Raw genomic sequence first — 13694 nt, 5'->3', positions numbered from 1 at the left:
TATGGTCTATACATAGTTACATTGGCCCAAGTTGAACTTATATAACTACAGTATGTAAACAATGCCACACCTGGAATTTTTATTTAACCACTTAAGGACCGGGCCTATTTCGGACACTTCATGTTTACAAGTTAAAATCAGTATTTTTTGCTAGAAAATTACTTAGAACCCCCAAACATTATATATATTTTTTTAGTAGAGACCATAGAGAATTAAAATGGAGATTGTTGCAATATTTTTTATCATACCGTATTTGCGCAGCGGTCTTACAAATGCATTTTTTGGGGTAAAACTACACTTTCTTGAAAGAAAATAAGAAAACAGTACAGTTAGCCCAATTTTTTTCTATAATGTGAAAGATAATCTTACGCAGAGTAAATGGATACACAACATGTCATGCTTCAAAATTGCGCACACATGTGGAATGGCGACAAACATTGGTACTTAAAAATCCCAAAAGGTGACACTTTAAAAACGTCTACAGGTTACCAGTTTAGAGTTACAGAGGAGGTCTAGGGCTAGAATTATTGCTCTCACTCTAATAATTGTGGCAATATGTCACATGTGTGATTTGAACACCGTTTACATATGTCTGCGCGTGAGCTAACAGGGACGGGGCAATTTAATTTTTTTTTCCTATTTGTTTTATCTTTTCTTTTTTCTTTTTTATCTTTACACTGTCCTTTTTAAAAAAAAATGTTTGATCACTTCTATTCCTATTACAAGGAATGTAAACATCCCTTGTAATAGAAATAAGCAGGACAGGAACTCTTTAATGTGAGATCTGGGGTCAAAAGGACCACAGATCTCACATCTACACTAAAAAGGTCATGATGAAAAACAATGGGCTCTTTAAGGTCGTTGGGAGGAAGCGAGGTATGACGTCACTCCGGTCCTCCAAGGCCATAGAGTCGAGCGGGGCCATCTTGCCCTCACTCAACTTCCTGCTTGAGAGGAGAGCGGACCGGATTTTTTTCCCTGCTACCGACGGCTCCGGTAAGCGGGAAAAATGACCAGGCAGCCATGAGAGGGGGGCACCTCTCCCGTCGCCCATAAAGGTGATCCTGCGGCAAATCCGCCACTGGGACCACCCTTATGTTAAAGCTGACCGCCCGTCGTCTAAAAATACCAGGGTTATGGCAGCTATCTGCTGCCATAACCCTGGTATTTAACCTCAAATTACCGACGTAAATACATGGTGGGCGGTCCATAAGTGGTTAACAAAAGTTCTACAACAAAACATTCTTTACGCATTCATTTTTGCAAAATTTAAGAAATGCTGCAGTCGTTTTATATATTTTCTGTTTACTTCTAATAGAAGGTTAAAAAAAACAAATAATACATTAATATACTAGAAAGCACAGGGTACGGTATAACACAAACAGCAAGCCAATATAATCGAGATACTGCAATGCAGTTTTACTTTTCTCTTTCTCTAGCTGTTCCATTTTTCCACCTCTAGAACACTCAGCTCTGACAAACTGAAAATAAACTTTCAGTAATAAAAAAATGTACATTTACAATTTCAGGACTGAGAGTGAGTTATTTATGAGAGGCTTTTATTTAATTGCTTTTCTGTCCAATGACAAGTCTTCTGAAGACTGAACTGTCAGTTTGGCAAAGATGCCAAATCTCAAACACTTCTTTTCTTTTTAGTAATGATTACAATAGGCAATGGTGTATTGAAAAGTGCAGCAACCTGAAGCAATCAATCAGAAGACCAGAACAGTAAAATTGAAGCAGAACTCCAATAATGATCTTTTTTTGCAAACTTAGTCCAGCTTGACTCAATGTAATTATCTGCATATATTAACTGGGGGGAGGGGGGGGGGGCAATGGGAATGCTGAAAATCACTGTAGTAGCCCTTACTAAATATAGTGATAGCTCTGATCTTCCAGGTGCTAGACAGTTGCAGACTGTTACAAAATAGAGTAAACACCAACACCAGCCATGTACCCTCCAAAAGACCTTTTATTATACAAAAAAACATATACAGGTTTATATAACCCCATTAAAACCACCCACCATTCTTCCCCAAACTACTAGAATTGCTCTTTGATATTACAAAAATGGCTACACTGACAATATATCCCTTCAGGGCAGCTGGGCCTAGTGCCCAATTAAGATAACATATATACCAAAGTGCATCAATACCTTAAAAATCATACACAAGTTGAAACATTGGATCCTGATTGATGTCTATGGGGTAACCTAGGTTAATCCAAATACTGTGTACAGAATACAAGATATTCTCTGATTGGATTGGACCAGGTGGAGAGGAGAGGCAGATGACTTCATAATCTACACATCACTGAATCAGATAATGCCTTGTATTTATTGAAAATAATAGAAGGAGTTCTCTGAATGGTGGCATTGTTGAGCGAGTGACCTCTTGTTGTCAGTGTTCAGAGGGGAAGCCGCTGAAGCAGCACCCAGAAAATCACGGCTATTACTATATGTAACGTGGAATACTATAGTGATTTACAGCATCCCCAGCGAACCTCTGGACGTCACATATGGATATTTACTTTGAGCCAAGGTACACCAATATAAATATATACAAAAGATCATTTCTGGACTTCCACTTTAAGTTCAGTTGGTTTTTACAGATTACTTTTTATGTTATCATTGATTTTTGCACTGCCTTACGGAATAAGCCAGCTGTATGCAATCTTTTAAGCTGCAGATTAGAACAATCTTTGACAAAAAAAGTCCAGGAATCATAGGTACAATAAAGCTTGCTGTTTTGTTATAAGAAGTTGCTGCTGGATTCTAGTAAATGATGATGCTGCGCATGGATAGGTGCCATTATAACATACACCATAAAAGCTGCAGCTGAATTGGTGGTATATTGATCCCTTTATGTTTTCTCAAACCTTTGAGAACAACGCTCTTCACATTAAAGGGCATGTCAAGCCATAGTTTTGAATAGAGTAGGACAGGATGACAATCCCTGTCAGGTCTTTTACTACTATTGTACAGCTTTGTTAGAGAGATTTACTCTTGTTTTCTGTTTGGCTAATAGTTTTGCCAGAAAGGAAGTGAGGGAAAATCTGAAGCAGAGACAGACAGAAATAAAAATGTGACCCTAATATATACTAAAAAGAAGCATTTTTTCTTTCTTTCTATGTTGCTGTTGGATATTTTCCCTTACTTTCTGTCTGGGAAAAATGTTTGGCTGAAAGTTAGGGAAAATCTATTGGAGACCTGGATTGGCAGTAAAAACATGACAGGGATGCTAATCCTTCCCAATTCTATCCAAAACATGGTTTTGGTTGGACATACCCTTGAAGCTCCAAATGTTGGTTATGGTCTAGTATACAGAATGACTGTCTCAGAGTGGTCTGATGAAAGCTATCAATGTTGCTGACTACTTGCAACACTTAAAGTGTATAAAACTGCAGTAAGGAGTACTTAAATTTACCCGAAATTACCATTATTGTATTAAACTACTTTCCAACCCTTAAAAAGGTTCAGTTCTTGAGGAACCCCTACTAAAACTAATTAATTTGTGGCCAGTGTGCAATTCTTACAGTAATGGTTGGAATACCTCTCTTACAGACAGCTAAACAGATCATACCTCAGACTCCTCCAAGTGGTGTTGGCCGGCAAACTATGCAGACATCATCAAATGAGCGGTCAGTCAGCCACAGCTCAAGGAACCCATAGAAAACTGTAGAGGAACCCTGGTTGAGAATGGCTGCAATTATCCATCTGGCCAATGTGGGAAGACTGAGGTAGTTTCCAGTGGTGTGATACATTGAGTCTGGGTTCACACCTAATACCGATGCAGCTCACAGAAGGGGTCCAGTGCGTCCCTGTTCTCTGTTTTAGGGGAGTATCAGACCCAAATTTTTGCCTGAATTTGGGCCTGCAACAGAGCAAAAGAGGCACAGGACCCCTGTGCAAGGCACTCTGTGGCCGCTCCGGAAATGTGTAAACCGGCTCCATTGAGAGCCGGTCACAATCTCCTGACATGCGATTGGTCTTGTTGTATATGAACAATATGTAAATCTATGGATAGTATGTAAATGTCATTGTTGTTCCCTAGATGAGTGCTGTATGGTTTTCATGAGCCCTGATGAAGCAAAGTTTGGTGCAACGCTTTGGCGCATGAAGATCTATTTTACCAGCATTTATTCCTGGTGTATAAAAATACACAGTAAATTATATCAGCGCCATTACTGTTTTTAGGTACCTTGATACATATATATTGTATGAATAATTTTAATCTTTGTTATCAAATGCATTATATGATTTTATAGTATGCATTGTTTGCTCCTTGTGTTGCCTGTACAGTCAGAAACCTTTTTGCTTTTAATTATATTTATATATACAACATGAATCATGGCCATAATTGCCACAATAATGTATGATGTGATACATTTAAAGATGTGCAGATATCTGGGCATGTGGCAATCTCAAAGGGACATCTGCCCCTCTATGACCATGCCACCAAAGCAAATCTGGTAAAGTTATCATAGCACTTGTAATGAGATTGTTGGGCAGTTGTATGCAACCATGCTGCATCCAACTTCATGCAAGACTGGATTATATATGTATGTAGTGACACTATGAATATCTAATTCCCACATTAGTATAAATCACTACAGTTTATAAATTTGCATTGAAAATACAGGACCACTAACTAAAATGGTTTCAGTTAGATTAGTTAGGTAACTGCCACAAATTATCCTAAGTGCATTAATAAGAAAACCACTAGAAGCAAACAAATTTTAGTTATTTAAACAGTTATAAAAAGTACTTCTCTGCTTTCTTGCATAATTTGCTGTGAACAGATTTTCAAAGGTTAACATGACCTTTAAAATTCCATTTTTTTTTCATCGTTCCTTTCTACTTGCCAGCTAAAGATACATGATAAATTATTTTGGACTGATACTTATTTTTTCATGTAAAAGTAGGCTTATTTTTATGATTCCTGTGAATGCTTTTTTTTTTTATTTTGTGGATTTATCTCTCATTACCATCCCAATGATATGCCACTGAGCTTCTCATAACTCTATAGCTACTGAGACAATACGGAGCAGCAAAGCAATCACCAATCTCAAAGGGCTATATTATTTTAATGAAAGCATCTTGTTTATCTATGTTGAATTGCTCTGACATCTGCTAAGTGGAAAAACTTTCCTTTGCCGGAGTTTATTTATTATTTTTACTCCTTAAGTTTGTCACACTGACGGTGCTAATATTTATGTTTGCAATTTATTTGCTTCATTTCTCGGTAGAGTCTTTGGTTTCTTTCCCCGGCACTCAATAAAACCTTCCCCAGCCTCTTGACCCTATTGGTGCATTATAGCTCCATAGGACTCCTGTATTATGAATGTATTAAATCAGCTTCTATTTTAGTGGCAGGTCACGTGGTCATTTCCTTCTCTAGATCTCTGTGCAAAATGTCTGTAGAGCTCTACTTAAAAGGAAACAATAAGGATACAACCCAATAAAAAAATGCGCTTATAATTTCACAGCAAATGTTTGTTTGGACAGTCTCCTACTAAAATAATTAATATTATGAGTGCCAATAATTTAAAAAAATGTATGTTTTCTAACACTAACAATAGACTATGTACATTCTTAGATGGATAACACATCAATGGCTCCAAAAACATACAGATAAACTACCGTGCGGTTTTAGAGTAAAAGGCATTATGATGCTCATAATTAACTTAGGCAATGATCATTATTGACATATAATTCTTTCACATGGGCCTATCTAACTGCAGTGTGTCCTTCCCAGTATTACAATGCATTTAGGAGGGACTGGTGCAGCCCCTCTGCAGGCAGCCTGTCAAAGCCTATGGCAGACTGCGGCTGGAGGGAGCTGCATGCTGTAGCAAGTGGTACTGGTGTTTAGGGCCTTGAACTTTTCAGAGATTAGGTTCCAGGAACATGCATCTACCAGACCCTCATTGGACCCTCATCTGGGAACAGACTGGGCCCTAAACGCTGACACCACTTGGTACAGTGTTCATTCTCATCCAGCTGAGGCCCGGCATAAGCTTTGACAGGCTGCTGGCAGCAGGGTTGGATGCTACATCTGTCCCTCCTGGGTGCATTAAATTGTCAGGAGAAACGCAAGGAGCCTAAGAAATTATAGTTTTAGGCTGGTCCTCAGGTAATTTAGCAATAGTAGAGTATTTCTATGTGTTATTCATTAATAAATGAAGAAAGTTTGGAGTTTAAGTGATATCCTTTAATGGCTAACATATGATTTTTTTGGAGTTCAACTTTCAATCAACATGAGACCCACTGATCTCCAGGGTTTACATGTTTTTTACATGTTTTACTACACAATACTCTCTAAACCAAGGTTTCTCAACCAGGGTTCCTCCTGAGGTTGCTAGGGGTTCCTTGAGCAATAGGCAAGTTCTGCCTCTCAGCTCTCAGATAAGTTCCAAATGACACCATTGTTCCTTTTAGCTATCTGTAAGGGGGTAATTCTTCCCAATGATGGCAAGAGTAAGGAGCATTCTTCCCACTGACTGTCACACTAATGTGCCATGATTTGTAGAATTTTGATTTTTAGCAGGGGTTCCCCGAGACCAGAAGTTTATTTCAAGGGTTCCTCTTTGTTGAAAAGGTTGAGAAAGGCTGCTCTAAATCAATTTCTCCAGTGACACAGGTTCAGTTTCAGGGCCAAAGGTATAATGGCAAATGTCATCAGTGTGATCATTTACTAGGCTAGTACCCCCATTGCATAAATATCTTTACTCCAGCAGTGCTTCTATCAATATTCCTGCAGTACTAGTCTTATAGTATCACAAATACTGATAAAAGGTAAATTCTTCATTACTCCACCTCAACATAACTTTTTTAAGTTTTTTTATGCATAGTTCCACTAATAGGTTTAGAAGAAATCATTAGGCTTATTGGAGGGGAGCTAGAAGCAGTGAACATTTTTCATATGAAATCCTGACATTATTTTGCTAATCAGATAATTATAGTATGTTATCAGGATTAGAAAAATTCTGTGGGCTGTCATAAAAGAGTTTGCCCTATTTTGTGTGGTATTCATTGAATAGTAAACATCTGTGTATGCACAGCACTATTCAGAAATAATTGTTAATTCCTAAATTTGAACGAAACCCAAAACAGTTGGCTTGCCTTGAATGATAACTTGCACTTGCGTGGCACTGCGTTACTTTAACTGGCAATTGTGCAGTCATGCGAAGCTGTACCCAAATAAAATTAATTTTCTTTTTTTCCCCACAAATAGAGCTTTTTTTTGGTGGTAATTGATCACCTCTGCCTTTTTATTTTTTGTGCTATAAACAAAAAAAGGGCAGCACGTTTGAAAAAAACAATATTTTTTATTTAATTTCACACTACTGCGTTACAGTAATGCCCATGTTACAGCACCTTTACACCTTTGTGGCAGCGTAGCAACACACTACCATCCAAAGGAGACACAGTAGGTCCAATTTTTGGTTCACAGCGGTGCATTAGGCAGCTCAATTAAATGAATTGGCTGCCCTAGTGCAATGAGCATTAAAAGTACGGCACCGTACTACTATTGTAAATGGGTGCTTATGGGTTAAGAGACAGAAAAAATCCTGACAGAAATTTTACCTCTTCTCCTACTCTATATAAAACCACAATTAAAAAGGCTTTAATAGGACCATTTGAACTAAATCTGGATAGAAACAAAGTCTTTTACTTACCCGTCCTTTTTCAACACACTGGGTCACCATTACAATGTTATGGACATTTTGTTCCCAAACCATTTTCCAGAAATCATCTTTGGTACCAGGAAGAGGCCCTTGTGTAGCAATATACTCTCTGCGAAAGTTATTACCCTACAAAGAGTGAATTAAACTTTTCAATTACAAGAATGGCAACATGAAAGATAAGACATTATAAGTCTATTTTATGTGCAGCCTTTTTTGAAGTAGGTTTAGTGCAGATCATTTTAGTGAATGGTATTTAATTTATTCATAACGCAATCAATGTATGAAATATAAATTATCCTGCTCTGTAACATATTGCAGCAGCCTTGAATCATCATACAGTAAACCTTGTTCTCTAAAAGCTTGTGGAATCACAGTCTATGTGTCTGCAGAGAAGGTGAAGACAATATAACATTTCCACTTGGTCTGCTACTTTGAAATGCTATGCAAAAAAATAAGGGCAGGGGCTGATAAAGATGTCTTCAATCTATTGGGGTTGATTTACTAAAGGCTAATATACTGGTAAATTTGCAAGAGAACTTACCCTTAGTTTAGTGATCTTGGTGAAAAATCCCTTTGTAAAGAATACCCAATGACAAGCAAGGACAATAAAAAAAAACTATCTTTGTTTGCACAGATTGGTTGGAAGGTGGAAGTCAGCAGACCTTTACCTTATTCACTAAGCTAAGTGAACATTTGCATTTAATAAATCAATCGCTTGAGTTACCCACCCTGAATGAATATGCAGACAAGCAAAGTTGGAAAAACTTTCAGATCACTAACTCAAAGGGATTAATATACTAAAGTAGAAAGGTGAAAACTCACCTACACAGCTTCCAATCTGACACACTCTAATAGGTACAGGACATTTTGTTCCTGATAATCGTTCTACCCTCTAATGACACTCATATGCTATATAAGCAAAGCCTCAGCTCAGGTAAGTGTAATTAGAAGGGGAGAGAAAAGGTCAGGAGCAGAGTGTTGTATACATACTGGAATGGGTCATGTTGGGGGCCTGCACTTAGTGACATCATAATATGTGAATGCCTCATAAGCAAAGAAAAAAAAAAAAAGAAAACAGCATTGTTATTGTATGATTGAAGTGAATGGAGATTTGCCTTATTCACTAAGCAAAATGAGCATTCACTTTGCAGAGTAAAAAGCCTTTACTTCTTTAATCAACCCCAAAATACCGAAGCAGGAGGATCTGCATGACAGCCGGACAATTAACATTTAGCATCTAGCAATTAACATGACACCTATTATGGGCCTTTAAAATAAATGCAAGGACTGTATAGTTAGATTAAGTGATCAGGCATGCTATTCACAGGGGTAACCTAATAATACTTAATGACATAAAGTACCAGAGAGAGAGAAAGCACTGTATAATAAACATCAAGAGCCAGCAAATCTCAGTAATAAACAGCTACAATATTATACTGTACATTAATCATAAGTAAAATAAGCACCATACTAAATAATTTAATTAGTCATATTCCCTTTATAAATATCTTAGGTGGTAATTCTCATGGTAGGGGAAATAATTATTCCTCCAAAAGTCAACGATTTAAATCTGAGATCATAAACTAAGCGGTGAACAATTAATAAAACACAAAGTACAATTAAAGCAGCAAAGCTTTAATGAAAATCAAATAAACTTTTAAACCAAGGGAGGAAAACATGAGAACTAGTATAAAATATGCTTATAAATGCAGTAATCAATACAGTATGTATACTCTCTAAGGAAAAATACACTGTAGCCCTATTTTGACTTAAACCAGAAATAGTTGACATATGTATAGCAATAACAACCCTATGAAATGTCTCTTAAGGTTCTCATTCATCTAAGTCACAGTATAGCTAGTAGTATTTGGTCACATTCAACTTGACTTGTAGGTATTAGAGTCACCCAGTCACATTGAGGTTGATTTAATAAAGTCAAATAGACTATGCACTGTGACATTACAGGTCTCTTGTGCAATAGATAGCCTGCCTGCTTGCAAGTTTTAAAAAAGCCTTCAAGTTCTGCTTTAAAAGAGAGATACCTAAGAGCCAGGTGTGCAGAAATGAGACATTCACTGCCCCGTGCAAAGTATGGTCTGCTGACCACTTTTTTGGGAGCAGGGAACTCAGAATATTGCTACCAATCTTGCTCCAGTCCTCAGCCTACAATATAATATTGATTCCAAAACTATGTACATAGCAATCCATCAAAACAGGTAATAATATTACTTTCCATGTTAACTCAATTTTTCTGATTTTTGCTTATTTGGCAATTGGCTTGCTTTGCTTAGAGAATGGGCCTAGTCATATACTAATTAATTATTTAGGTTAATTCAATAGTGAGATTGCTTTGGGTAAATGTAAACAGCAAAATAACAAGAGTCATGTAACAATAAAAAATGTGTTTTTAGGCTTAATATCCTAGATATTTACACTATATGGCCAAATCTTTGTGGACACATATATGAACTTGATGGACATTCTGTTCAAAAACCATAGGCGATCCCCCTTTGCAGGTATAACCTCAACTTTTCATGGAAGGCTCACCAGAACATTTTGGTGTTTGACTGTATGAGTTTGTATCCATTCATCCAAAAGAGCATTTCTTTATGTCAGGTACTGATGTTGGACAAGAAGACACACCGTGCAATTAGAGTTCTATTCATTCCAAAGGTGTTTAATAGGGCTTGACGTCAGGGCTCGTTGCAGGCCACTCAAGGTCCTCCACCGGAGTACACAGCCATAAAAAGGGTCTTCACCTAATTTTTGTCACAGGTTTTGAAGTTCACAATTGCCTAAAACCTCCTTGATGTAGCCTCAACAGTATTCTTCAGTTAAAACATTTTAACTTTGGAGGTATGTTCACATACTTTTACCATATAATGTTTAAGTAAAGGCAATATCAGTTGAGGCATGTCAGTATTCTGAAAAATGAAAGTGTTACTTACTGGAGTGTAGCTGGCATTAATATAGTCTGAGCATGGGTCATCATCAACATTGGAAAGCTTTACTCTTGTAAAATCATCTATTGAAAAAACATAGGTTTTTTTTCAAATGGGTTGAGAGGACAAGTTTGAAATTCTTTAGTATTTGTAATGCCTTTGTTTAACACATACAAGTGATATATAAACTATAATGGTAACAACCTTAATTATGATTACTGTAATCACTGCTTGAAAACATTTCCATTAAAAGCAGCAGGTTTCTGAATATAGAGTGCACTACTTTGAAAAAAAGCTTAGGAGCTCAGAGCTGCCTAGTGACCTTTCACCAACAGCTGATCAGCAGGGTATTAACAGTATGACTCCTACTGGTCTTTGCAGCTCACTTTGGGGGAGGGCTTTAAAATATGATTATTTGGTATTAACAAACAATTATATACAGTCACAGTTTTTGATTAAATATATTCTGTAACCATTATACATATGATCTGTTCTTGCAACACAGCGTCATAACAATAATTGTGATATTATATCATGCATTTAACACCCTGAAATCAGTAATAAAAATAAGAGTAAAATATATGGACTTGATCATTTTGGATTTGTTTTAAATAAAATCAACAAAAGAAATGACAGAATCAAATGTATATGTGTCTATGCATGCACTTGTTTATTATGTATGCCATTCAAACGCGGTAGAGTGACGTTACAGGTCACCAGAAATACTCACAAGGCAGTATATTGTTATATCGATTTTTCCCTCTGTTCTCTGGTAAAAGTGCTATGTCAAAAGATTGGTTTCGACCAACATCTTTCAGGTCCTGAGTAGACAAAAGCAATGAAACACATTTAACATCTAATTGATTTGTTGCTGCATAGCGGTGTATTGTAGTGATTACTAAGGATGCTATTTTAAAAAGGAAAAAATAATCACCATTTGGTAACACTGTAATTTATTTATTCAATACATTTCAACTCTGAAGCAGAGAGTAATGGAAAGCCTTTTCTTTGCAGCATCTGAATGCTTCCTGTTTGGCCAAGTTGCACTATGTGTTATACTATGCATTTATTTTTACTCCCTATGTACAGTGTTGGCTACAAGTCATTCTATGAAAACAGAATATTGGACATGGCTAAACCTATTTCAAATCCTGCCCCAACCATTGCAACTTCACATACCCTTGATTCACACACCCACCTACAAGACATTCTTGGAACTGTAAACATTGCTCATTATGTGGCAATATATTTCTATTGCTCACCATTTTCACTCTTTCTTTTATAAGATGGATGATGGAAACAAATTAAAGATGTAAAAATAAATAACATGTAACTTTCTATGTAGATTTCAAATAATTGTGATGTGCACAGTGCCTTCAAATGACAGCTTAGTGTTTCTGTCTGGAGGACTTACCTCATATTCCTGGGAAAGCAAATAGTTGGAGTCTGCTTGAAGCTTGCTGAAATGGGCTTCAAACTGGTTTGTCTTGACTGGGCTAAAATGTAATTCAAGAAGTAAAGTAAGATATACAAAATTAATCTATAAACATTCTAAATTTGCTGCTTATTACAATTGGTTTATACCTTGAAGTTCTCTTGTTCCTAAAAAAAAATAAGAAAAAAATAATAATAATATTAGGTCAATGTGTTGCTAGCATAATATGATGATCTACACACAATAGTAACTAAAACTACACATTGCTGGATAGTTGCCAAGCAAACAAGTACAATAGGGTTAATATATCTTGTCTATGGATTTCTTTGTAGACAGGTACAGAATGGATGGATTTAGGAGCAAAAAATACTGACTAGGATCTTTCCCACCCAAAATTCCCCAGGCTTTCTAATCCTGTTAGATCCATTTGCATCTCATTAAAACAAACTTTTGATCCAATTTTTAGCATTTTACATGCCTTGTTCTAAGAAACATTTTAAAAGACTTCTGCAAAATCCATTATTGAGTGTGCTGTCGGAATACTGTGAAAGAGTAAAGGGCAGTAGTAGATGCTTTGTAGTAGTCAATGTGAGGGAGGCCAGTAAAAGTGCTTCCAATGCTTTTCATAGTGTTGACATTTAAGATTTACCACCTGTTAATGTAAATGCTGGCAGATGGAAAATATGTGTTTCATTTTTTAATATATTTTGAATATATTATTTTGTATAGTATATTTTTTGTATATATTATAGTATTGGTGCCAATAATGTACCTCTAATACTGTTCTTTAGCCAAGCTCTCCCATGAGAGAGATATTTGTTCCCTCATTAGGTATCCAATGGAAAGAGTGAGAAGGAGACCTAACATATGTCACTGGACATGTGTTCGGTCTCCTTTGTAAGTTGAACATAGCATGTTGATTTTTTTAAGCAGCATATTTTTTTAAACCTATTTAGAAACCTGGATGCACTTCCACAGGAGTAAATCAGTTGATTGGGGAAAGTTTGACAACCTACTTGCCCACAATAAAAGAGAAGGGATGGGTTACACACAACCCCCCTTGGACCTCTACTAAACTAGCAGACTTACGTAATCCTTGCCTTGAAAAGATTTTCATATCTCCTTTATTAGAGGCATTTGTTTTGTACCAAGTCATTTATTCCTCATAATTAGCTTATTGCCCTTTCAGTCACATCACTTTTATATACTAACAGTATATTATTTTAATTGCTGAAGCACTAATGTGTTTACAAACAGATTTTCTTTGCTTTTCGAAAACCTTATAAAGCTCTTTCAAATCTAAAAAAAATGTTATGGCATAGGTAAGCAAAGGACATCTTACCCTTTATGTCCTACGTTTAGATGTATAGATGATGTCCTTTCTCTCCGCACATTCAGATGTGCATGCATTTGATCCTGATCATAGCTGGAATACAAGAAAGGAATGATTTATGCTGTATGCTCATGACACAAAGGGAATTACTGTATGCTATGCACTTATGACATTTCTATAACATGTAGGTTACCAGTGAATAGAAAACCTCTTCACATCCAGATCCTGCAAATTATCTTTCAAGTTTTACAATTTACATTGCTTCTTTCCAAACCCCATAGGGCTTGTCTCAGAG

At 36.5% G+C, this 13694-nt stretch overlaps 1 protein-coding gene across 1 annotated transcript in view; it reads right to left on the bottom strand.

Moving 5' to 3' along the window:
- The window catches only part of PTPRB (protein tyrosine phosphatase receptor type B), a 213600-nt gene that overhangs the window by 19397 nt on the left and 180509 nt on the right, over nucleotides 1–13694 (bottom strand). Inside the window, exons 24-29 of the mRNA XM_082256081.1 lie at nucleotides 13409–13492; nucleotides 12216–12233; nucleotides 12046–12127; nucleotides 11362–11452; nucleotides 10638–10714; nucleotides 7681–7815 (exon numbers count right to left, since the gene is read on the bottom strand). Of these exons, the coding sequence (XP_082112207.1) occupies nucleotides 7681–7815; nucleotides 10638–10714; nucleotides 11362–11452; nucleotides 12046–12127; nucleotides 12216–12233; nucleotides 13409–13492 (487 nt within the window). The remainder of the gene's footprint in view (nucleotides 1–7680; nucleotides 7816–10637; nucleotides 10715–11361; nucleotides 11453–12045; nucleotides 12128–12215; nucleotides 12234–13408; nucleotides 13493–13694) is intronic.

This window comes from Pelophylax lessonae (genome assembly GCF_965119305.1).
Source record: "Pelophylax lessonae genome assembly, chromosome: 4".
In the NCBI taxonomy this organism is placed as follows: domain Eukaryota; kingdom Metazoa; phylum Chordata; class Amphibia; order Anura; family Ranidae; genus Pelophylax; species Pelophylax lessonae.
This window is presented reverse-complemented; position numbering and strand designations above follow the sequence as displayed.